This window comes from Aptenodytes patagonicus, chromosome 24 (genome assembly GCF_965638725.1).
Source record: "Aptenodytes patagonicus chromosome 24, bAptPat1.pri.cur, whole genome shotgun sequence".
Taxonomy (NCBI): domain Eukaryota; kingdom Metazoa; phylum Chordata; class Aves; order Sphenisciformes; family Spheniscidae; genus Aptenodytes; species Aptenodytes patagonicus.
This window is the reverse complement of record NC_134972.1, coordinates 4,220,583-4,245,504: the sequence shown is the minus strand read 5'-3', so window position 1 is coordinate 4,245,504 and position 24,922 is coordinate 4,220,583. Positions and strand designations below refer to the sequence as shown.

The window sequence follows — 24,922 nt, the reverse complement described above, 5'->3', positions numbered from 1 at the left end:
GGGGAGAAGACAGCCAAGGCAGACAGCCCCGGCTCTGCCCCACAGCTGGGACACACACAGCCGCCCATGCACGGGTTACCAGTGTTTGCAGCTGGATAAACCCAAATGTGGGCAGCACTGCCTGTGTGCCTGCCTGACGCATGGGCAGACCCGCCGGGCTGCAGGTCCCGCATTAAGAAACAGACATCCACTGTTCAACATCGCGCTGTAAAAAGGCAGATCAGTTCTCGGCTGAGACACAGATGTCAGTGCTTGAGCCCAGCTCCAATTCTGTTCGTGCATATGGTAGGTGGCACTAAGCAGACAAGAAGGGCATTGGGACGGATGACATAAGATCAGGAACTAAGCCCAGCAACGCTCCTTCCTCCGACTCCCCTCGCATGAGAGCAGAGTCCAGATGAGCCCAGAGGGTCTGGGGGGGCTGACAAGCTGCAAGAGACACCGAGCATCGCTGGGACACTAAATGGGGGTAACCCCGGTCCCTCCTGTGTGCCCTGCCCATGGGATGGGAGCACAGGGCAGCAGAAAGCCCTGGGGGGGCACAGCACGGGGCACTCGATATTTCACTGGTGTCCCACTGCGGGGCTGCTCATGCCAGGGGTACAGCACAGCCCCGCTGCAGCAGCACAGGTCACAGGGCAGTGAACAAAGGCTGCTTTACTCAAGCCGCACTTTCTAACCCATCCAGGATCTCGCAGACCAGCTCCACTGCCCCGGCTTTGGGCACAGGAGGGATGCTTCAGGGTACAGCCACGAGCAAATCAGCTCTGGCAGCCACCAAAGTTCTAAAGAGAGCCCTGTTTGGAGCCGACTGTGATGGCAAAACTCCTCTGAGACTGACACATCCCGGAGCCAGAGGAGATAGACCCCTAACTTCCTCGCCTCCCAGCTGATGCTTTCCACCCTACCCCTCTGCAGCAGCTGCCTCCCTGGTGGTTTTGCATGGGAGGGGGTAAAAGACACCCTCATCTTCAGGGCTAAAATCTACCCATCTTTGCAGAGACCTGGATTGCACAGAAACCTGCTCCCCCTCCACTAGCCGACGCACTGGTTTCGAGGACTTGTACATCATTAAAAGGTGTTGCGAGTCGGCATGCTGCGAGAGCAAGCACAGGCGCACGCCTCCGGTGCGGCTCTCTTCCCTCGCCCCCAGGCACTCGCCAGGCTAAGCTGCCCCGGGGATCGGCCTGAGAGGTGCGGGACACAAATCAGACAGCGGAGAGCATGAGTCAAAGGGCAAGAAGGAGCCTGCATGCCATGGAGACGAGTGGGGCCAGCACACACCCAGAGAGAGAGGACAAAAACCAGCAAAGGAAAAGAAAAAAGAAATACAGAAGAGAGTACTTACAACAGAAAACAGAGAAATTTCACTTGTTCAGTAGTCCTGATGCACCAAAGCATGGACAGGGAGAGAGACAGACAGATGGAGAGAAGAAGAGCATGTGAAAAGACCTGGATATTAACTCTCATCTGGAGAAGCACAGTGAGTTGCACAGCTCTGTCTTTTTGGAAGGAACATACAGATAAAAGATGCTCTGATTCTGCATTTGCTATTCGCGGTGGCAGGATGAGATTCAACCACAAATCCTGCTGCCGGGGCAGGCGAGTGCCCAGAGCAGCCTGTGCTGCTCTGAGGTGACAGAGAGGGAGCCTGAAAATTCCCCGCTGCTTCCCCTCACCGCCAGCTCCTGCTCGCCCGCGGTCACACACAGGAACGCCGACTCTTAAAAAAACTGTATCGACACTCTGCAAAGTATTTCCAAGAGAAAAACAGCCAACATACCCTTATTTTTGCCTGATAGGTTTTATCTGCTCTCTCTGTAAAAACCCACTCTAGTTTTCTCACCAGAGAATTCGTTAGCAGAGTGACGGCTTGTTCTGGTTTTACTGTCAAACCAGCCACAAACTCCGTGCTCCTAAAATTTCCCCTTTTAAGCTGATTTCCTGCTTAACCCTGCAATGGGTTCCAATTACCCGTGTTAAGTGCAATCACAAATTATAGTGGAAGGACCCAAAATTGTCTGGGCAATTATTCCCTCATGCAATATCCCCTCTGCTTCCCTGGCCCGCTCAGAGACACTGCGGAAGGAGGGCACGTAGAGCCAAGCCTGGCTCAGCAGCAGCTATCTTAACTGTCAGGCTGAGACTTCAGCACTGCCCGGACACAGGTTGGAGGACATTTGTGATACAACAGGTGAAATACCAAGAAAATAGCAAGGTTTAGCCATTAAACGTGTTCCCAGAGGAGGAGGGTAATGCATTCCCAGGAGGCACTATGAAACGTCACCATTTACATGGGGGTTTTAAATAGCACGGTTCAGGAACTAAATATGCACTTAAATAGTTCAGCAAGGGACAACAAGCTCCCTACCCCCTGTGCAGATGTGATAAAAGCAACAAACAATCTGCCTGTTTAACCTCTATTCTCTTCCCCTGTTACAAAAAAGGAAATTCAGTGGCAGCTCACAAAATGTCCCAGCAGCATCTGATTAACCAGACCTGCATTCGCAAGCTCCAGAAAACCTACAAACCCTCTTGTGCGCTTGGCAAGCCCTGCCGGCTCCAGCCTCCATTACAGGTTTGCTCTGACTCCACAACCCTACAGCGCCTGCACCTCGACCCCACGAGCTGGAGCCCCGAGGGGATTTCCAAAGTGGTAATCCTGCAAAGCGGGTCCCGATCCAGCCCTCCCCGCTCTGTCTGGGACCCGGGGCACCAGCACTGCTCCGGGACACCCGTCCCTCTCCTCCCATCCACTCCCGAGTGACTGGAGTGCCGGCAGGCAGAGGGGAGCTGCCCCTCCACTGGGACAAGGGGCGGATAAAACCGGGGCAGCAGCAGAACCCAAGGTGCCCGTTGGTATTTTGGGCTTGCTCAGAAGGCACGGGGGCAGGAGCACCATCACCACCACCGCTGCTCTGCCCACGCGTGGGGGAACAGAGGGGGCTGCCAGCCCCCAGCCGGCCGCCCGCTCCGCGCGCACCGGCACTCACGTTATCAGGCGTGACTTGGGCTTCTTTGGGGAGTCTCTGCCTTTCACGAGATCGTCCTGCACCTCCAGTGTCTGAGACTCGAGGATTTCGTTGAGGCTGTTATCGGCAGTAGGGCAGGAGTCGGCGGCGGTGCTGGCGAGGGTCTTGGTGGACTTAAAGGGATCCACAGAGTCAAAGTTATTGGGGTCGAACTGGTAAGAGCCCTTGGGGAGAGTCAGCGAGTTTTGCAGCGCTGAGCTGCCACCAAAGGGGTTGAGACCCGGGCTGTCCCAGAGCGCAGGACCCAGCTGGGGGGAGCCCCGGGGAGGCAGCGGCTCCGTGGGACCCCTCTCCACATCCTCGACTGGTTTCTTGGGGGGCTCTCGGTGTCTCTTCGGTGTCAGCTTGCTGGCTGGGATCCTGCTGCCCTTCCTGGGCACAGCTCTCCTGGCCTCCGCACTCTCTCCTCCCTCCGTACAATCAACCTCGGGTTTTGGGACCTGCTCTTTGGGCTCTGGGGCTGGGTCCCCCCCCAGCTCACCGGGGCTGCTGCTGGGATGGGGGAAGTGGCGCGGGGCTGCTGGGGGGGAGCTCTGCAGCCGGCAGCCCCCTGCCACAAAGGGGTTTATGCTCTCGTCATACTGCTCGGGGTCGAACTGGTAGGATGCTTGGGGCACCGGAGTCTCCTCTGTGGTTTCTTCTGTTTTCCTCCCCAGCGAAGGTGTTTCCCCTTTCCCGAGCTGGCCCCAGCTGGGTGAGCACTCCCAGGCCATAGCATCAGCCTTCGGCTCCACCAGCCCCGTGCCGGGGTCCGCCGTGTCCTCTCCCGACATGACCTGCTCCTGGGCGGCTCTGCCCGCATGGAGCACCGGGGCCAGCTCTGCAGCGGGCACGTTGGCGCAGCCAGCGTCAGCCCCGCTTCCCAGCGTAGCTGAGGGCTGGGTTTCAGCCGGCGGCTGCGTCAGGAACGAGTCTTCAGGGTTGGATTCCCCTTTAGTATCCAAGTTGGCTTTAGTGGCTCCGATCTCCGGTTGAGCCTCATCTTTGGGGTGCTTCCCAGGCAAGCTGTCCCAGCGGGCTTCCCCTACCAGCAGGTCACCATGGCCACTTGGCTCTGAAAAGAGAAACGGAGACGGTTAAACCGCCACCTGCCGTGCACCCCCTTCCAGAGGGGCTCCTCTCCCCTCCTCACGGCTGCTCCAGGGTCAGATTTTATGGGGGGTCCAATGACCCAAAGCTCAGCCTTCCCATCTGCCAGAATGACTGTGTAACCCCAGCTTCAAGTACTTTCTGTAAGAATTGAAGCCTGTGAACACAGCGGAGAAGATGTACATAAATTGCATACCGAGGGCGAGCCCCTGCGAGGAGGTGTTGTCTGCACCATGCCAGCAAACCTATCAAAATCTCCATTTATGCCTTTCCTCTCCCCACCGCTTGCTCCCACCCAGGGTGGCGGCAGCACCAGAGGGGCTTTGCAAAACCCAGCAAGGCTCCCAAGGACCAGACACCGTCCAGGACTGACCGTGGGGCGGCTGCTCCCAGGGCAGAAACACTCACATCTGAGTGGGAATGGCAGCAACAGGGAGTCACTGCTCACCTGGGCGGAGAGTTAAAAACTACCAAGAGGAATTCAGGGAAGTATGACATGAGAAAACACCACAAAACGCGATTAAGCAGGCCCCGAGGTGAATGGGAATGGGATGCTGTGCTTAATGAATAAGCATGTAACAGGCTGCAGAGGGGATTTGGGGGTCAGCCGTCCACAGGTGGCCAGTGCCAGGGCTGAGGAGCTGGATGTGCACCAGGCAGAGGGAAGCTGCCCGATGCAAACTGCTCCCCAGAATTCAGCCGCCACACCCCAAGGTGCAGGATCGGGTTTGACAGCACTTCTGCTCTCCCCCGGCACCCCAGCCCTCGCTCTCCTGCAGAGCCTCAGCAGTCCCGACAGGCGCCCAACGCGGGGCTGCCACGCGGTACGGACATTCCTTGCCTGCACCAGGGCACCGCTCCGCCACTGCCGGAGACACACGGCCATCGGGAGGGTCCCCTGTAAACCGTGAGCTCCAGATAGAGCAGCCGCATGTGGTTGATTGCTCACAAACTGTCGCTGCAATGCATAAATGCAAGGAGCCAAAGCGCCGGGAGAGCAAAAGCCATGTGTGTATTTGGCGATGGGGCGGGAGGGAATGGGGGCAGAGCAGAGCAATGAGACCCCCAAAGAGCGGCGAGCCTGCAGGAAAGGCCCTGCCGGGAGCCGGTCTGCTCAGCACCGCGCCTGCCTGCGGTTTCCGTCCTGCCTGCCGGAACTCGGCCACATGCTGCCTGCACCTCTGTCTGCAGAAATCCTGCCTGTGCATTTATACCAGGCTCACCACACTGCTGTCAGAGTTTCTTAATCACAAATCCTGATCCATGACTTAATCACTACTACTCCAATCCCTTCCCCTAAATCCTTTTACTGTTTAATCTTTTCTTTGCTGTCAGGGGATGGGGAAGCTCCTTATCTACCGAGGCATCCTGAAAGCTACACCCACCAAGCACCTGGAGCCAGGACCTTGGCACAGGCACGCGAAGGCACAAGAGGAAAACACACGGTGTCACCTCCACTCAGCTCATCTGCACCTCTTCTCCTGCATCTCAACCAGGGATGATTGCACAGACTCCCGGGATAAGGCAGAACGGGATGCTCGGGTGCTCAGAACCCACCAGGGAACATGCAGGACCTGCAGCTCTCGATGGCACCTTTCTGGGGAGACGCAGCCCAGCCAGGTCCTCCAAGGGCAGAACAAAACCAGTGCTCGTCTGAGGACCAAACTGGTTTGAAAACCTGGCTGGGAACAGTGGCATGGGTGATGCAGAGCTTGTGCCAGGAAAACCTGCCGGTCTCCCTCCACTGCTGCAACCCTGCCCTGGCACATGGGTGACAGCCGCGGAGGGGAGTCACGTTGAGTGTGCCCTCATTTTGCAGGGAGGAGGTTTGGCTGGGGGATGCCAACGACAAGCTCCTGCAGACCGACATGCACCTGCAGCCCCGAGCGCATCTCCCTGGAAAGGATGTTCCTATGCAGGGCATTTGCAACCAGCTCACCTTTGCTGGTGACCGAGTGAGTCACAGGCTGGCAGAAGAAGAAAAGTGAATCAGGCAAATATCTGGTACTGGGCTAACCCAGGACACCGAGCCAACAACCCTGACTCAGCTGATGGCTCGTGGTTTGCATAACTGATCTCTAGGATGCTAAAAGCCATGGAAATGAATCATGAAGGGCTGTGTGCTCCCTGAGACTGCAAAAAAGCTCCCTGTGACTGCAGAAAACCTCCCTCCAAATAGATGTTGCCTTGCTGCCCCAGAAAAGGCATCAGTAAACACAAATCCAGTGGAAACATACTTGGAGTGCAGCCAGAAAACACTCCGAGGCAGTGCCTGCCAGGCCTTTCCATCACTAGGAACCAGGAAAACCTCCTTAACAGACCCCAAAGAAAACTTTATTACACTTGCTGTGTTGCTCAGATGTTTTAAACCTCACTGAGACAGCCCTGAATAAAAGAACAGACTTCAAAGTCAGGGCAAAAGGCACCTTTTAAATGCATTTTACATTCCCACCGGAAGGTTTTGCAGCCGCTGTTCTCAGACATGAGCCCATCCTGGTTTCTAACCCAAGCAATGAGTAATTACTTCTTGAATAACAAGCAGTCGGCACGCAAACCACCTCTCCTTCTTGCTGTGGATGTCTGCAGGGCGGGGAGAGAAGAAGGGATGGTGCATGTGACCATCACTCAGAACAACCATTTCTTCACAAAAATTACAAGAACCACCCACCCAGGTCTTCCAATTTTGTGATTCACTCGTTTTCTGCACCCGAGACAGCTCAGCTGCTCCGCTCCCCCCTGCCTGCAGCACAGCCTGCCCGCTCAGCCAGCCCGAGAGGCTGAGGAACTGGAATATACTGGGAGACAGAAGCTGTGGGTGAAGGACTGCTCAGGAGCTTGCCAGCGATTTTGGCAATCTTCTGAAGTAGGACTGTCCCTCCTGCAAGCTCTGGTTTTTTTTTTTCCCCCCCTTCTCTGGCTACAAGACAGGTATTAATCACTTGTGCGAGTTAACAGCCACACTCAGCACTGCGTCCGAGCGGCAGCCCATGGGAACCGAGAGGAAGGAATGAGAGCTGAAGGGGTGGCAAGGAGCCTGCCCACCTCCACCGCAAGAACCCCATCCCTGCCCTCCCCAAACGCTCACGCAATGCCCCAGAGTCCCGATTTTCAAGCCCTGCTTGGGCTGAGCTATTCATCTCACTGGGGGACCACAGCCTGAAGCCACCCCGGGACAGGCTCACGTTGGCACTGAGATAGCTCCATACAGAGGACAAAGGCAGGCAAAGCTACGAGGTCAATTAATTCTCCAGAGAGCGCTGCCAGGATGAAGAGCGTGATGGTTTGTGGGGCACAGCCCTCACCGCAGGCACCTGCTGGGACCACGGGTGCTCCCAGGGCACCATCCAGCGCTTCAGCTGCTTCTCGCAGGGATGGAGTGCCAGCCCCTGCCCCCCTTGCCTGCTGATGAGAGCAGGACAAAAACCCCTCCTGTAAAGCAGTCCCAAAGGTGATGGCATCCCAGGCAAACCCACCCCACACGGGTCCTCCTGCCCAGCAAGGGCTGGGAGGGACAGCCTGGCCCCAAGCACCCCCGACCCCAGCCAGGCGTCTGCAGTTCCTCCCCCTGTGCATTTCCTCTGCCTCCAGCACAGCCTCCCATCAGCTGCCAAACAACCAGAGCTCTCGTTCCTGCAGGAACAATTACACAGGATGCAGAAATCAGTGACCCGAAGGGCCTCGGGGCGCTTGGGAAGAGCCAAAGTCTGCACGCCGGCCCCCGCAGCTGCCCAGCTCTGCTGGGTACGAGCATCGTGATAACCTCAGTGCAGCACTGCCTATTCCCCAGGGAGCCCTTCCCAACCCTGGCGAGCTGCGTGCCGCTCTCCCTGTTCCTCCACAGCCTCTGCATTTACATCCCCAAGCGAGCACAGCTCCCCGCCACCCCCGTGCAGTCACGTTGGAGAGCCGCCGCGCCGGCTCAGCATGCACTCCCTCTGCTCACGTCTCCTGCCAGGGAAACCAGCCTGCAGAAACAGCCAGCGCCTCCCCAGCCCAGCTGCCTCACCAGCCGTCTCGCTGCCCTAACCCTCCTTTTGGGCCGAAACTGTGCTGAACGCCCCACGGGACCCCAGGAGAAGGCAGTCTGGCAGCCAGGCTGCCACGCACGCTGACCCACTGCACACAGCTATCCCCCTTGGACCAGCAATTCTCATAGGCATCCCAGCAGATGCCTTTCAGCAGCATCCCGAAAAGGTGACACCGAGCTCTTCGTTTCACCTCTGGCGCTGTGCCCTGCAGGTGGGGACATTTTAGTCCCAGCATGAAAACAGACACTGCCAGCAGCAAGGCGTGCTCAGTGACTCCAGGATCCATCCCAAACACAGATCCAATAAAAGGCACTCTGGATCCCTGAAAGCAGCAGTTGTACCGGCTGTGCACGGAGTGCAAACCTGCGTCTGGTCTGGCCAGTGTACATGGAGGGGATATTACAAACTGCAAATGGAGATTTTATCCTCTCTAAAGAAAAATGTACAGACAGGACAGTCTGGCACCACAGTAATAGGCACTTTGTGCGTGTGCATTATAATCGTTATGCTTGTCTTCCTTAGGCCGAAATTAAACACAAACACCGACTAACTAAACAGCTTTCCTACATGCCATCCCTCACTCCCTTAAATGAATCAGAAAAACTTGGCAGCAGCAGTGCTGCGACGCAAAGGCTCCGCGCCCTTTTCATCCCACATACAGCAACCAAGTGAAGCAGCAATGATCCTCTGCACAGCCCTGAATGCCAAACGCCGGCGAGAACAACCCCTCCACTATCTGCAGCCTTTGATTCAGCTCATGCTTTGTGCACAGCGTGAGTCACGCATTTCTCCCTTTCCCAGCGCACTCGCACACGCAGGCTGAGCACAGGATATCTGGCCGGTACATTCAGCTTAGGCTTACGTAGCTAACGACTTCTTTCCTCTTTTGGCTTTGCGCTTTTGTTTAACAGACGTTGATCTATTTTTAAATCTATTCTGTTAAGAATTAGCATACCGGCAAACGATGCTGCCACTAACGTACCGGAAAACACGTGCCCTGCATCAGGGTAACAGAAGTAAAAGCTGATGAGCCTGCTTCCATCACTGACGGTTCCATATTTGTTGCTTCTGCTCATTTCCTTGCACAGAATATCTTCTTCTGGCAAATGACTGAAGATAACTTTAGCAAGAATGGGACAGAATTACAGCCTCCACTGTCCGAGACAGCAAGAGGAAAACTGTTCGAGTGATCCTGAATGGGCACGAAGCCTAACCGCAGCCCCCTCCCCGGGGCAATGGGACAGGCTGAATTTTTGTCCCTGAGAACGGGGTTTAATGCATCCAGGCCACCTCTCAGCTGTGCGCAGAGCAGCCAGCCCCCGGAGTCACAGCTTCTGCCTTACAAGTTTCCTAACCCTATTTATTCCCAAGTAAGGCTGAGACTGCAGCTGTAAGACAGACGAGCGTCTGTTCCTGCTGGTCTCCCCGAGCCTGGGAGAGGCTGTGCCTGCCCGCAGGTCTGGCCTTGTGCAGCTGCCCCCCCCCCCCCGCGCTGGCCCAGGTGCACACAGGCATTTGCAGCAGCTATTGCCCAACGACTGCAGGGCAGCAGCTCTCGCCACACACGACAGCTCGGCGGTTTCACTACTGACAAGCAGCCATTATGCTGGATTGCCTCCCGATCGCAGCATTTATTACCGCTGCTGCTCCTGAGCTGCAGCCAGATGAAAGGGCACATGCTGCTGTAAAGCAGCATTGCGAAGATGAGAGCTTAACGTACAGATTACCTAAGGTACGGCGATTTAACACCCCAGGATGCCTTCTGCACACCGCAAACTCACAACCGCACCCGGGTAATCCCTCCACCATTTCAGAGACACTGAAGAGATGCACCCGAAGCCCTGGGCAGGGAAGGGATGGAGCTGGGTGCAGTCACACAGCGGGTTTGGCCCTGCTGTCTCCAACATCCCGCTCTCCACCAGCCAGCATGGAAAAACAGCTTTTGCCAGAGATCATCCCCTCGGCTCCACAACACTGCAACCTTTGTGCATGAGGTGCCGGGAGCAGCCGGCTCCCTTGCTGCTGTGCCAGGCTGGCCCCGAGGAACTGCTCATCCCAGGATGCAGGGGCACAGGCGCACTTTGGGGATGGTGACTCCCTGGGGTCTGAGGCAACGCGCTTCCCTAAGCAGAAGCTTTGGCAGAAATAATCCTCATACCTGCTAGGAAAGCCTTTATCTCCCCTCTTCTCCTCCCCAGACATTATCACCCAAAGTAAAGATGCCTCTATCATCCCTTCTTAAAAGGGAAGGATTATTCCAAGAACTGCGATTATCAGAAGCATGAACCAAGTGCTCTCTCCATCAAGGCAAACAAACCCGTGTTTTCCATGGGGATGGAAACAACACCACAGGAGATGGGGAACCATGGCACCCTGTTACTGCCAAGGTCACGCAGTACTTGGGCTCCCACACGGGGAGGACCCAGGGTCTGGTTTGAGCTAGCACGCTCTGAAACTCAGCTGAGCAGTAAGCTACCAGCCTGTGGTTGCGAGCATTCAAGAAAAGCACAGTATTGCAAGTCCCATACCAGGGGCCCTGCAGCAACGAGAGGCAGTTGGGCAAGAGAGGGCAGAGGATGCTCAGGATGGCCTATCCAGGACCTCCCGGCCCCCCATGCGCTGCCCCGCGCCCCGGAGAGGCTGCCCTCCTGCAGACAGCCCCGGGGGCTCACAGACATCCTGACATTGCCCAGTCATCCTGCTCTGCTGAGAGAGCAGATGAAAGGGGAGGTCTCCTCCCTGCCCCGATAACCTCCAGCAGTTGTTGCAGAGGTGCTGGAACTTCAAAGCCTCCTCCTGGCAGCATGAAAACAGACATAAACACCAAGCTCAGCCACAGACACCAACCGTAATTCCCCATGGAGAGAAGGGTACAACGACACGGGGGAGCTGGTCCCCAAAAGGCCAAGGGTTAATGGGGAGCCATGCTCAGAGGAGCAGCAGCCGATGAGACACGCAAGGACAAACCAGCAATAGCACAGGACCCCACCGGCAAAGGAAACCCCCTGCGTTTTCAACAGATCCCTCACAATTTCTCCAGAAATGGGGTTTAGCAGTGTCGAGCTTTTGCATGATTAACAGCAGCGACACAGCAAAGACACCTGGCAGCTAACTCCAGGGGAAAGAGACCCGTGCAATGAAACCTCCACCACCGACCAGCTGGGGGGAGGACACAAGCCCAGCACCACGCCAGCTCCTGTGCGAGGGCCAAGGGCGAGCGGCATGCGGGGCACATGCGGGGCAGCTCCCACCAGCCAGCAGCCCGCTCTCCACAGCAGGCAGCGACAGGAGGCAACCCCAAGCGCTGTGCAGTCTGCAGGGAAAGTGGCAGAGGGCAGTTTAACTGACAAAATGATTCAACAACATCCTCTGTTCCTCTCGATCAATCCATCGCAGCCATCCTGGCTGCAGCCTCTGCAGCCCTGGATGCAGCCTCAGCCCAGCTCGGCAGCTCACAAAACCCGACGTTCAGAGCTCTGCCTCCTGCAGCCTCTCGCTCTCTCCCCAGCTTGGGGACAGCAGGAGGGTGCGACCGGTGGTTGCAAAACAGCACAATGATAATTTTGCACTGCGTAGGCATGAGCTAAGGGGGGGGCAAATTGACTCTTCTGAGCCTGCAGTGCAGCCCCCTCCCTCCAAAGTGATTCAATAAAATCAACCTTTCACTCAAGTGAGAGAATAGCCCTTTGCAGAGCGCACAGCCCCGAGTACTGGTATTTGAACCATCCAGGCCATTAACCACAAAAAATGTGGCAGGCATTATACAAAACAAGCAACTTCTCCTCCTTGACCCCACCCTGCCTTTCCGCATCCGGAGCAGAGAGCCGAAAAGCAGAAGGTGCACGCTGGCTCTTTACCTTGGGTCCCGGCCTCAGGCTCCGGCGATCCCAGCGGCGGCTCGCAGAACTCCTTTAGTGGCGAGCGGGTCGGCGTTTCTGCTTCAGGGGTCTCAAAATTACCTTCGGAGTCCGAGCTGCCGAGGGGGGGGAAAAGAGTGAGGAATTACCGCTTTCAAGGCTAGCTCTGAAATCCTCCACACTGCCTACACATCCAGCCAGACCGGCTCCCGGGCCGGGCCGGCCGGCCGTGGGCATCCTGCGGCAGCTGCTTTCTCCTGTCCAGCGGGACACGCTAGCAAATGGAAAAGGGAGAGCAGGTGAAACAACATCATGAGCATCCCCCCGCGCTCTCCCAACCCTCATCTTGGCCGAGCCTCCGGGATTGCTCTGTCAGGTCTTTCCCAAGCTGTCTGAGCATCCACCACGGACCTCCAAGGACACGGCAGCCCCGTCGGCATCTTCTCCCGCCGCTCCGGAGGGCTGCCGCGGAGCGGCTTTGGGAAGCGAGCCTCGATGCTCCCGCCTTGCGCCCGCCGAGCATCTTCCCGGGAGAGCAGCGCCCAGCACCGCCGGGCAGCTCCAGCCAGCGAGACGGCTCGGCCGCAGCCTCTGTCCCCCCCCCCCCCCGCCCCGCTCCCGAGGCGCGGTGCAGGCTGCGGGCCCCCCCGGGCAGCCAAGCTGATGCCAGGCAGCGAGCGGGCAGCGAGGGGCGGAGGGGGCGAGGGCCGGGGGGGGGGGGTGGGGGGTGGGTGGGGGGGGGCGGGTGCTGCCGGCCCCGCGCACGGCGCAGCCAGGACGCGCTCGCAGCCCCGCATGCCGCGCGTGGCCGTCCCCGCGCGGGTGCACGCGTCCGTGGGACGGCGGGCTCGGGGCAGGGGAAGGGGACGCGGGTCACTTGCCTGAAGCCGAGGGCCGTGCCCTCCGCCGGCGAGTCCTCCTCCGCCCCTCCGGCCCCGCCGTCCTCCCCCTCGGGGCTGCCCCCGCCCCGCACCGCCGACCAGGTCCACCGGGCCCACTGCACCGGCGAGAGGATCTGCCAGGCGCTGAACGCCATCGGCCCGCCCGGCCGCCGGAGCGCCGCTCCGCGCCGCTCCCCGCTCCGCGCCGCTCCCCGCCGGGCTCACTGCGGCCGCGCCGCCCCCATCGCCGCTCCGCCGCCAGCGCCAAGGGCCTCCCCCGGACTGTACTACTCGCCGGCAGGGAGAGCGCCCGCCCCCGCCGCCCCCCGGCGCCGCCCGGCCGGGAGGGACCGGCTCGCGGGAGCCCCCCCCGTCCCCGCCGCCCGCCCGCTCCCGCCGCTGGACGCGCCCGCCGGCGGGGGGGGGGATGCGGGGCGGGACGCGGGGCAGCGCCCCCGAGCCCCCACCCCGCCCGGTCGGGTGATCACAGGCTGCCGCCGCCGCGCCCCTCCCTCGCTCTCCTCCCTTCCCACGCAAACTCTCAAATCCACCTATTTCTGCCCAAACGCGGGGCCGGGGCATCCCCTGCGCGGGCTCATGCACATCGCTCCCAGCGCCCTGCCAGGCGCCAGCCCCGAATCCACTGTCACCCCCCCCGGGATGCTGCGCTGTGCCCTGCCGCCCCCCCACGCCACCTGCGCCGAAGGAAACCCCCGCGCAAGAGGGCAGGGGCTGCGAAACCAGATCCCCCCCTGATTTATCCCACATTTATCGGGGCTGCACCTGTGCTGTAACACAGCCGGCGGGACGGCAGATTCCTTCCACTCTGGACGTGCCAGCAAACACCCCACCCTCGCCGGGAGCTGCCCCGCAGGGCGAGCGGCCCCGCAGGGCGAGCGGCCCCCAGGGAAGCCTCGCTCCCAGGGCAGGGGGGGCTGCCCAGAGCCAGGCGGAGCGGATTGCTCCGAGGAGTCAGACGCAGAGGGACAGGGCAGAGGGCAGGGAAACACCTGCCCCTTCCATTTTCCAAGGAAATAACGACTTCAACAGCCCTGGCTGATGCTATATCCTTCCGTGGCAGCAAGTTTATTTATTTATTAAACTATTGTTGTTCAAAAATAACAGCCAACGGTCCCTGCAGAAATTAACACTGCCATGCTGGCCTCTCTCGGGAATCTTCCCCCTCACGAGTACTCCCGCTCCCAAATTCATTACCTCCCAACATGCTTACTAGAGAGAGGAGCATAACGTTACTGATACCGTGCAGCGTCCAAAGCGCTGCGAGGAATGTCCAGGGCTTGGGCAGCAGATCTGTTACAGGCAGCAGCATTACCGGCTCTGGGCAGTTGCTGCCGCAGAGCCCGCAGCTCCCCAAAGCCCCAGGCTGGCTCACCTCGCTCCTGGCAGCAGGTCCCAGGGATGACCTGGGAAAGGGCAGACAACTGTCCTGCTGCAAAACCGGCCCGGCCCATTGCGAAGAAGTGCTGTTGGCCCTCAGTAACCACACAAAGTGCTCACGTGGCAGGCCGAGACCACAGCCCGATGCTTTTCTGTGAATCATCAGCCAGCTCCGAGCGCAAGGAATGCCTTCGCATGGGCAGAGAAGCCTCTGGCTCAGACCAGACCCGTCCATCTGGTCTGGCTACCTCTAACACTAGCCTCTATCAGATGCTTCAAAGGGCTCATTCCTCATGGCGGAGCATCTCAAATAACCTCCCTACAGGGATCCTTTCTTCCAAGCATCCATCTGTTGGTGTCCTTATTAAATATATGCGTCATTGCTGCACGCTTTTATTGTCTGGCCTCTGTCAAAGAAAATCTCTTACCCCCTTACACAACGCTTCCAAGCTTCCCCAAAGATAGCTCTGGTTCAGCCAAAGCTGCCAGTTCCCACCGCAGGTCAGTGGCAGAAACAACTCATGTGTCTGGACCCCGGGAAAACACCCTGGCTGCAGCACAGCACTGCCCTCCACACCGCCGGGGTCCGGCGGACAAGGAGCCCTGCAAACCTCCCTGTGCTGTGTAGAAGACACCGAGCAAGAGGGGACTAAGTGACACTTATAAAAGCTTAGCCAAAGACCAAGAGGCTGAAGCAAAAGCAGAACCTCAACATCCTGTCACCTACGTCTGCTGTGAGCAGAAATGAGCAGCCTACTTCCCACCATGTGAAGTGGCAGAGCTGATTTCTGCAGATGAATTTTACATAAGGAGATCTTCAGCATGAGCTGCGGTGTGAGCCACTCTGCAGCACCGCTCGCTGCAGCCTGAACTCCTCCTCCCTCTCTGCCTTCCCGCCAGTCACTGCCCGAATCCCCGCCGACCCAGAAGACCAGCCAGAGCGACGGCATCGACGCATTTCAAAACAGCTGACGGCTGCCTGGGTTCTGCCAGGGACTGCACAGAGAAAACAGAAATGTGAACGATGCAGGAGCAGCAGCTGGCGTGGGTGCCAGCAGCAGGAGCGAGCTGCCTCTGCTGCAGAGGGGAAGGAGCTGCACCAGGCGAAGAACAACGTATAGACTGACTTCTATAGCCCCCCCCCCACTTCTTGGACGAGGGAACTGGGGTGCATGAGTGGGGGAAATCAGCTGCATCCTTCCATTGTGAAGGCTGCACACACGCACCATGTGCCCAGCGAGGACCCCCCTCCCTCCCACCCACTGCCCAGAGGAAGGAGAGCGGCAGGCAGGAACGGCATCAGTAGGACTGAACTGCACCAGCATGGGCTGCAAGGTGTCTGACCTGCAGGGCCCTGGGGCAGGAAGATACCAGAGCAGTGCAAGAGCAGAGCCTGCTTCCACTTGCTGTTTACGATGAGCAATTAGGAAAATGCCTCGAGTGGCATTTTCCAGCTTGGCACCCAACACAGCTTGGCAGCAACGCTGGCTGCAAATCAAACGCTGAAGAGATAACCTGACTTTGTCAGTCACACCGGTGGCTCTGGCTGCCAAATACCACTTGGCATAGTCAGCAGACATATTTCTGCAGAGCAGAGAAGACACTGACCTGTTCAAAAAAAGACCTGCCAGCAGCTTCCATCCACGTGGTGAGCTGCAGCCTGCACACACAGCAGCTGGACGGGCTGTCCTTTGCAATGCTGTCACCCCCCGCCCCGGCCCAGGACTTTGCTGTGCTAAGCACCACAGAAATGCAGTGGCTCGGGGACAGGCAGCGATGTACAGCCTATCGATGTACAGCCTATCGATGTACAGCCTATCGATGTACAGCCTATTGATGTACAGCCTAGCACCACCCTGCCCAAGTGCCCAGTCTCTCCCAGTTGGGGTCCGTAAAAGGGCTGATCTGTGGGCGCAGGAGGAGAGGCTGATGTGGCAGCATGGTGGTCCCCAGCTCCAGAAGGCTCTAATCACGGACACCCGGCCTCGCTTAGTAACTATTTTTCCCGGTTTTGCCTCTTTTCAAACAAACACCGTGGGTTACGTTAGTAACATCCTCCATCACCTCTGCAAGCACGCGGGCGGCAGATACCCCAAGAAGGGATCCTTCAGGCTCTCGCAGCCCTTTCCCTGCGGATCACCGGTCCAGGTGGCTCTGGCCAAGGGCCGTCCTAGTTGCTCCAGGAAGGAGAGCCAGGAGCAGACAGCGCAGCGCAGCATCTCCAGCAGCAGCAGCACTGAATGACCTAGAAACCACCCACAGCTTGCACGCTGCTTTGGCTTTCCAGGGAAGGGGGAGAGCAACAGCGCTCTGTTTCAGAGCCAACAAGTGGAGCCCCAAAGATTTTGGAGCTGGAAGATCCCTGGCATCACAGAGGCTGCAAAAAGATGCAAAACCTTGCTCACACTTCTTATGCTGATCCTTGCAGGAAGCCAGCTGCATCCAGGGATAACAGCGCTGCATCCAGATGGACTTTCCCTTCTTTTATACCAGAATGAACTTCTCCTGTCCGGCTGGCAGCAGTGCCTCTGCCTGGCCTCATGTCCCCGAAACACATCATGCCCGATTCTTCTCGCTGTTACCACACCCCAGTCCCTGGGAAGGGTGCGGGGAACACACGCTGCAGAACAGGTATCTCACAGCCACATTTGTCATGTTCTAAGCTGCAGTGCCCCGGGTTAGAGGGAGGTGTGCACCTCGAGCTTCCATTCTTGGCCCTTTCATTAGGCAGGAGAACATCTATTTCTGGCTGTCGAGCTTTTCTGGGCACGGTGCAGCAGGCTAGTGCTTCCATTTCTAGCTCAGAAATGGATCTTTTGTGGGTTTTCATTTTGCTTCTCTACTCCTGCCTCCACTCCAACATTTTTCTATTGTTGCCTTTTATGCCACCCTATTCTAATTTATCATGTTTTCCTCAGTTTAAAGTGGGCCTATACATCAGTAAAAAGGTAAATTACTCTCTGTTGTTGCACTGTGAAAAATGCAAACTTTGGGAATTAAGAGAACTATTCACATGAAGGCTTAGGCGCGCCAGTGACGACGTGCAGCAAACGCTGGGGAGGGAGATGGTTTCATAATACGTTCCCTGACCTTCGGTGCATTGATGTGACACTGAAAAGATTAATGCTGGTAACTCCCATCTGCGACTCACCTGCTCGGGCCGCAGAGCACATCCGAGGGCAAGCTTAACCTCTCTCTTCCCTGACAGCCCAAGTTAGAGAGGGAAAGCAGGCCCTAGGAAAGGGCAAGCAATGGGCGAGCAGAAAACCAAGGCCATGGGAAGAGCGGCAGCCCCGGCCGAGGGCCACGGGGTCCATCCCTGCCAGGGGTGGTGGCGGCGGCGAGCCCCGGGCGCGGCTGCATCCCGGAGCATCCCGGAGCATCCCTCGGGCGCGGCAGCATCCCGGAGCATCCGCCGGGAGCTCGGCGGGGCAGGGCGGGAGGGGACGGGGACGGGCGGGCGGTGCTCTCGCTAGAGGGCACTCCAGGATGGGATTTCCAAGCGCTGCAGAGCATCTCCGGCCCTTCGGGACGCGGAGGGCCGGGGCTCTGCAGCTTCCCTCGGGCTCGCCGCGCCCCGCGGCCCCAGGAGCGGCGGGGGCTCCTTAGCCCGACCTCTGCCCTGTCCTCCGGGTGTGAATACGGGCGCTGGGCGGGCAGCCTGCGGGAGCGACCCCCCTGCGATGCAGCACGGGACGTGGCCGAGCAGAGCCCTGGGGCTGAGCCCGGGGCCGAGCCGATGCCCTCAGGGCAGCCTGGAGGATCCTCTGGCACCGTCTCAGCCAGCCCAGGCAGGTGCACGGCAGAGACCCCGAGCTCCTTCCCGGGCTGCCCTGCCCTCTCCTGCCTCGTAGCTCCTCACCCCAGAACTCCTCCCGCGGCACTCGTGCATGTGGATGGGCCTGTGGCCGAGCACAGCCTCACGCGTGGGGTTTTGCAGCAACTGCAGCCATGTAATACTTTGCAGTTGCTGTGACTGTGGGGTGAAAAGCGGCAGCCAGCCTGACCCAACCCCGCTGGTGTTTTGGGGCACTTTCCCACCATCGCGAGGAGGTCCCTGCCAAGGGATGAGGCAGGAGCACGGGAGGGCAAATCCACTACAGCAAAGCTCCCACGTTCCTTTTGCTTCTCCTGACCTTGGCGGAGCCGCAGTCTAGATACAGATCATGGGACCGAGAAGCACAATACCGAATGCCCTGGAATTCAAGGCAGAAAAAATGCGATTTCCTCCCATCTCGGGCTCTGCTGCTGCCATCTGCTTGCCAGGGCACAGCAGGAACCTGGGCGTCACACGCTGTGGCAGTGCCCCAGAGCACCAGAGCGATGCTCAGTGTGGGACAGCGCTGCTGAGCAGCTCAGCTCCCCCCGCGCCCTTCACAGCCCTGGGATGTGACAGTTCCCACCGCTACACATTCCATCAAAATAGCTCTATAAAAATAGAAGTAAAGGACACAACTGTCACACACAAGCCCCAGACACCACCAACCAGCTCCCGGGCTCCAGCTGTCTTTTCCCACCATACTGCCATCAAATTAATAAATACAAACATTTGTGACTGCATTAAAAAGGACTGATGTGAAAATGAATGCACTGCTATTCCTGCATTTAAAAGCAACAACCACAGCTTAATCTCACTGATGCTACTGACGTGGATGCGAGCTCATGCAAAGCAATTCAATAGAAACAGGCTCAAGATATGTGAGTTCCAGCCTGATTTTCACACTGATGGTTTATGAACACAAGCATCTGCCTTCATCTTGCTGCTGCTTTACTCCCCTATCAAGTCCTTTGCTCCGTTTGCTAAAAATATCAGTGCTACGTGGCAGGAGTGCTCTTATCAGGTGTTTGTCAGGCCTTGGCTCCCTGATTTTAGTTAGGACTCAGTGATATTGGGAAATGCAGGCAGCACCTCAGCCCCATAACCTGGGGTGCTGGCAGGGATGGGGGGGCAGCTGAGGAGTGAGGACAGCAGCCGGCACAGGGAGAGGGGCAAGGGAAGTGATAACGGGTGGGGAGGAACAAAACAAAGTTTGCTCAAGGTGGAGCAAACAGGTGGGAAGGAGAACCAGCCGAGTCCAATGGGGCAGAAAGGAGCGGCTCCAGCGCACACAGTGAACAACGGGATGGTTTTTCTGCCTGGGAACGCCTCTAATTTATGTTTAGGAGACCACTGCAGGGAAATAAAGGCAGGGCCGAGCAGTTACAAGGGGGAGAAAGCACTTGTTTTCCCTGTCTGAACCCAGCGTTTGCAAACAGAGGGATGTTTGTAAGCGTTTAGAAGAGCAGCAGCCTGGCTGCGGCGTCACCCGCTTGGTAAAACCTGGCAAAGGCTCCAGGACAAATGCGGCGCTCAGCCGGGCACCAGGTCCCGATGGCCTGGCCAGCGTCCTCACAGCACAGCGCAGCGCCGGCCAGCGTGGGTTGGTTTAGAAAAGCATCAGCAAAGCTCCCGAGTACGGCTATCTCTGCATCTCAGGGTGGCTCACTTAAAGAAAATATTTCTATGTTCCAGAAAGTGTTTTGGTTGATTTACAGATAAGGTGCCTCCAGTCTTCCTTTTGATCACAGCTTGCGTGCTTTCTCTTTTGTTTACAGAGTCCAAGCCGGCTGGTGAGAAGCAGCTCCCCCAGCCCTGACTCCGGCTCTCACCAACCACCAAACCTCCAGGCAGCTCCCACCTCCGCACCTGGAGGACCACACTTCTGGGTCCTCGCACCGAGATCCACGCTGTAAAACGCAGGGGTGACAGAGCTGCCCCGACTTCCCACCCCGCTTAACCGCAGCGGGGTCCGAGCTGCAGCCTGGGAAACCCAGTCTGCTGGGAACGGGGAAGGCGTGTTTGGACAGCGGCTGTAAAGCTGAGCGCGGCTGAAGGAGGAGAGGAGCTTTTCCCCCCGATTTAACCGCTTAGTGCTCTGACTTCTCCCTCCTCCAGCGCTGTCAGCCCCGGACCAGCCCCGCGCGTCGGGAAGGAGCCGGCGCAGGGGGCAGCGGGGCTGCAGGGCGGACCCAGACCCCGGGACGGACCGCGACACCCCCGGCCCCCCCCCGCCCGCACTCACCGGCGCTGCGGGGACCCGGGCTCCCGCGGCTTCTGGCTCTGGGCCGCCCCCATGGCGGGGCCGGGACGGGCCGGAACGGGCCGCGCCGCCGCCGCGCTCTGCCGGCCCCGGCGGCGTCCCCGCCTCCGCGGGAGGGTGGGCGGCCGGGCCCGGCCCGGCCCGGCCCCGGGCAGCTGCTTCCCCCGCGCGGGGCCGGGCCGGGGACGCTGGGCGCCCGGTGCGCCGGGGGGGGGGGGGACCCTGCTGCAGGGCTGCGCCCCGGGCTGGGACCCCGCTGCGGGGCAGGGCCCCCTTACAGCGGGGCAGGACCGAGCCCAGCGCTGCCGGGCGGGCGGCGGGCAGCTGCCCCTCACGCAGCCCAGCGATGCCGCCGGCAGAGCAGGGCAGCTCGTAGCTGGGGGGCCGCAGGCGGGGGCCGGCACGGGGCAGGTGTCGGATACGGCGCCACTGGGAAACGGACCCTCATCCCCTCTTCTTTGCTCCGGGAACGCGTGACTTGCTCCTCTCGGTATGCGCTGCTGGGCAGCGATCCACCAAACTGAGCGCTACCCTCTTCCCTCTACGTTAGCCGTGATAAATGACAATCTGGACGCACCTCTGAGGTTAAAATAGCAGCCACACACGCAGGTAGTGATAGTTGTCTCCTAGTTTATTGACCGTATCTCTACTGCACAAAGCTAAACACTACAGACACACTGTTTTACTTCTTGTTTTGCGGTCACAACCCGCACGCTGCTTTTATGCTCTGTCCTCGGCTCTCAGTGGCTTCTGCCATGCTGGGCCACGCTCCAGGCAGACAAAAATCAGCCGTGACCTCAGAGCTGAAATCTCCAGCTATCAGCACGGCTCCTCTGGGTTACACCAGATGTCCACCACCCTGGCATCTGACCATCTATTCACCAGGCCTCCCAGTTACGCTGCCCACTCCACAGAGTGCAATGCTGAGGCTGTGGCTTTGGTGGCAAGGATGCTGGAGCTGCATCCCACTGCAGGGACGGAGCTGCCGGGATGTAACTTTGCTGCCAGGTTGTTAGTAACAGGTCAGCACACAGTCTGGCGTCAAAGAACCAGCATCCCACGCATGTTCACATCAGCTCTGTTGGATTTATTCTCTCTCTTCCCCTCCCTTCTTTCACCCAGAGAATCTGACATTATGCAGATTTTAATGATGCAAATTTGCTCTAATCCTGAGCCCAGAGTGCTTCATGCTGCACCCCAGAACTGCTTGCAGGGGTTGAACTTCCTCACCTAACAGGGCTCTCACCAGATCCCAGCCACCAGCACAGCCTCTCATACTGCATGTTCAACAAGAAAATGGGGTCTGAGCCCCTTATCAGAGGCACTCAACCTCAGTCAAGAAGCTCTGATAAAGCACCGATGCCGTCTCTCCCCTTAAAACAGCCTCTCCTCAAATCATCCCTTGAAGGGGAGGCCAGACAAACAACAAGCCCCAACGTCAGACAGCAGCCAGACCCCTTCACAGGGGAAAGATTTAACACAGCAGTTTAAAAGCACAGAGGTGACCCTGCTAAGAAATGTCCTGGTTAGATTTATTGTAAATAAAGTGCCTGAGAGAACATATCCATTTCTGACACCATTTGGGGCTTTTTACTTCTGAGAAACCGAAAACTCAAATATTAATCTTTTTTTTTTTGTCGGTCAGGGTGTTCTGGCTTGGATTGCATTATTTTTTGGCAAGAAAAGTGTTGACACCCTTGAAAGCTTTCACCTTCTGAAAAATAAGAAAAACAAACCCAAAACTCTTCCTTGGACAAAAATAAAATGTCATGATGGGCTCGACTGCCCTCCTGCCTGTGCAAGTGCCCGGCGTGCCCGCAGCCACACACCCCGATGCGGGCCCCAAGGGGGAACCCCCCCTCCGCATGCACGGGGGCTTCCGTGGCGGCCACAGTTGTCCAACAGCCCCGACTGCCCCAAGTTCCTCGGAGCCCATGAAATGCATCTGATAGAAAGGAGTGTTACCTCTGCCGCTGGCGTGCTGGGAGAAAGGCTGGAGGCTGCCGCGGTCGGTCACCATGGCCGAGTCAGGTGATAACCATGTGGGACATGGCGTGGGGCCCCTGCCTGCTGCATGCGGCTGCATAATCCCTGGCAGCAGTGCAGGCAGCAGGCAGGCAGCACCCGTGCACCGCCGCACAGCCTGGGCACTCCCAGTGCCTTGCACCACTGGTGATACCTCCCCTGGGACAGCCACAGCCTCCCGGCACTGCACCACGGCCCCATGGGTGAAGGAAAAGCCAGCACCAAACGGCTCTGAGCGTGGCCCAGAAAGAGGTCTGCTCCAAAAGCTTCCCCCGCAGCTTGGCAGCTCCACAGGAGAGCATGGGTCCCGCTCCGGCCCCTCTGCTTTCCCCTGCCGACCGCTGCTGGGGGAACCTGGCCATGCCAGGAGGGGAGCGCATGGGGGCTCTCAGGCTGGAGCACAGAAGCCCAAGAGCCCTGACTCAGCTCATGGCAGGTAGGTGAAGGAGGCAATGAGACGATTTTTTGCATTCCCAGGCCCAAGATGCAGAGCTCAGAGCAGTCTTTTGGCTGCTCTGATGTTCCACATGTGTTTAAAAGACCAAACACCACATACATGATGTGCTGTGTCTTGCATCGCTGCCCATCTTCTCCACCTTGCAGCAGAGGACAAGCCCTGCCTCTGCGCAGCCCTGCCCATCAAACGGGGCAGGAGCGACCTCCGTGCAAGGCTGTGCGGCACACGAGCGCTGTGGTCCCCTGCGCAGCACCCACGTGTGGAGGCAGCATGCCCAAGGGCCAGGCTTCGGCATGGGCAGCCTTCTTGAGGGCTCGGCCCTTTCGTTTCTGTGCCTTTGGTTTCAAAAGAATTTCCTGCAGCCATTTTCAAGTGGTGCATTTAGAAATGCTGCCCTTCCCAGGCTAGGCAAAAATCCCAGTGTGCCTGCGGATGCTGAAACGCTGCGGCTTATAGAGACACTTCAACTCAGACCTCCTGAAGCAGACTGGGGGGCTGCCTGGCACCTGCATGCACTGCAAAGCTGGGATGCTGCATCCAGCCTTCAGTGATACATCTCAGAAATGGGCTTTCATGAGGTCTTGCTGAGCCAAGGACCTCTGCCAAAAGGCAGGAATTCAGTGTTTCCTAAGAAGTCTGTCCTATCAGAGCAGGGATCTGAATTAAAGGGGTGAACCCGAACATAACACACACCCCCATCAGCGGCTCTCTCCTCACCAGGCTGCCCCAGCACTGGGCAAGGAAGCCAAGGCTCCAGCAACACGCACGCATCAGCAAATGGGTATCAGAAATGCTGGGCAGGGCTGACAGACACCGTGTTGGACGCCGAGCAAGCCGGGGGACGCGCAGCAGGTAACGTGCCAGCTCTGCTGCTCTGTGCTCGGCTCTCGCTGGAGCTCAGCTATTTCGGCTGCATCTGCAGCCCCAGTGCTCCTTGGCAAGGGGCCCCTCCCTGCGAGCAATAAACACATACAGACCTCTGGGGAACTGCAGGCTTTCCGGTCAGACGCTGCAAGGGAAAATCAGGAGAGGGAAGGCACGAAAATTAAACAAGGGTTACGCAGCACCCTAGGAGAGAAAACTGGTTGCGAAACACCAAGAAGCACAGAGTGCCATCCCACACCACCCTCCCTAGAGCTCCCTCAGCCTGACAAACATTGGCAAAAACCTAATTAAGCTTTCCCAGCCCCTTGGGACAACAGTGAGGGTCAGTGTGGCCGTCTGCAAGCCACAGCCTCAGCCTCAGAGCAGTGACAGGTCTTGTTCAAGACCCCCAGGTGCCCCAGTCCAGCCCCCAGCCGCAGCATGCCCTCACTCTGACGGTCCAGAGGTGAGCACGGCTGCTTGAGATGGCTTCGCTTCCCAGCTGTGCAAAGTGTCACAAGACCTTTAATAGTCACACATGGCCACGAAACTCTGCCCGGAAAGCTCCTCCCCTGAGGCCAGGGGCTAGCAATGCCCACGGAGGCTGTGGGACAGATGCACAGCAGGCGCACTGCGGAGAGAGGCAGGCAGAGATCAGGCAGGGCTGCAGAGCAGCCAGATGTGCCCCAGCTGTGGGGTCCTACTCACTGGAAGGGCAGCAGCCGGGACTCCGGGGCCATCCCGCTGCTTCGCTGGCAGACCTCAGCTCAGGTGGGGCTCCTGCACCCCCTGCCTGTCCGGCACCCCAAGGAGCACCGGAGCCGGCCGGCATGGTGACTGGTGTCTGCAAGGAGGCAGATGGTAATAATTACCCATATGCTAATTCCATGGAAATTTCCATGTGCCTGGGAAAGAGGCACACCAAGCCCTCGCTGCTGCCCGGGGCAGAGGCTCACTGGGGAACTCATTGTTTCCAGGGACTGTGATGAAGAGCCAGGTCTGTCACATGGATGGTGTTTAAATGCCTCCTTGGAGCCTCCCATCTAAATGCCACCAGCACCAAACCTGCCCAGAGCCGGCACCGCTGGGCTGTGAGGTGGTGTTGGGGAGTGCCCGGAGCACCTCAGCTCTGCGGTGGGCTCCCTGGCACCACAACCCATGCCCACCTGCACCGGCAGAGCAGCAGCAAACCGCCTCGGAGGGAGGACGCC

General features: G+C 58.4%; 1 protein-coding gene across 5 annotated transcripts in view; it reads right to left on the bottom strand.

Annotated features, from left to right (window-relative positions):
• Positions 1-24,519, bottom strand: part of TACC1 (transforming acidic coiled-coil containing protein 1) — a 35,675-nt gene extending 11,156 nt beyond the window's left edge. The window contains exons 1-4 of one of the 5 annotated variants that reach the window (XM_076358912.1): positions 24,420-24,519; positions 12,007-12,122; positions 2,994-4,086; positions 1,349-1,384 (exon numbers count right to left, since the gene is read on the bottom strand). In XM_076358912.1, coding sequence (XP_076215027.1) covers positions 1,349-1,384; positions 2,994-4,086; positions 12,007-12,122; positions 24,420-24,451 — 1,277 coding nt within the window. In that variant the 5' untranslated portion in view covers positions 24,452-24,519. Of the gene's footprint in view, positions 1-1,348; positions 1,385-2,993; positions 4,087-12,006; positions 12,123-12,887; positions 13,078-20,347; positions 20,408-24,419 lie in introns of those variants that run through there. The other 4 variants (XM_076358910.1, XM_076358908.1, XM_076358909.1 and 1 more) reach the window with 4 other exon arrangements.
• Between the last annotated feature and the right edge of the window lie 403 nt (positions 24,520-24,922).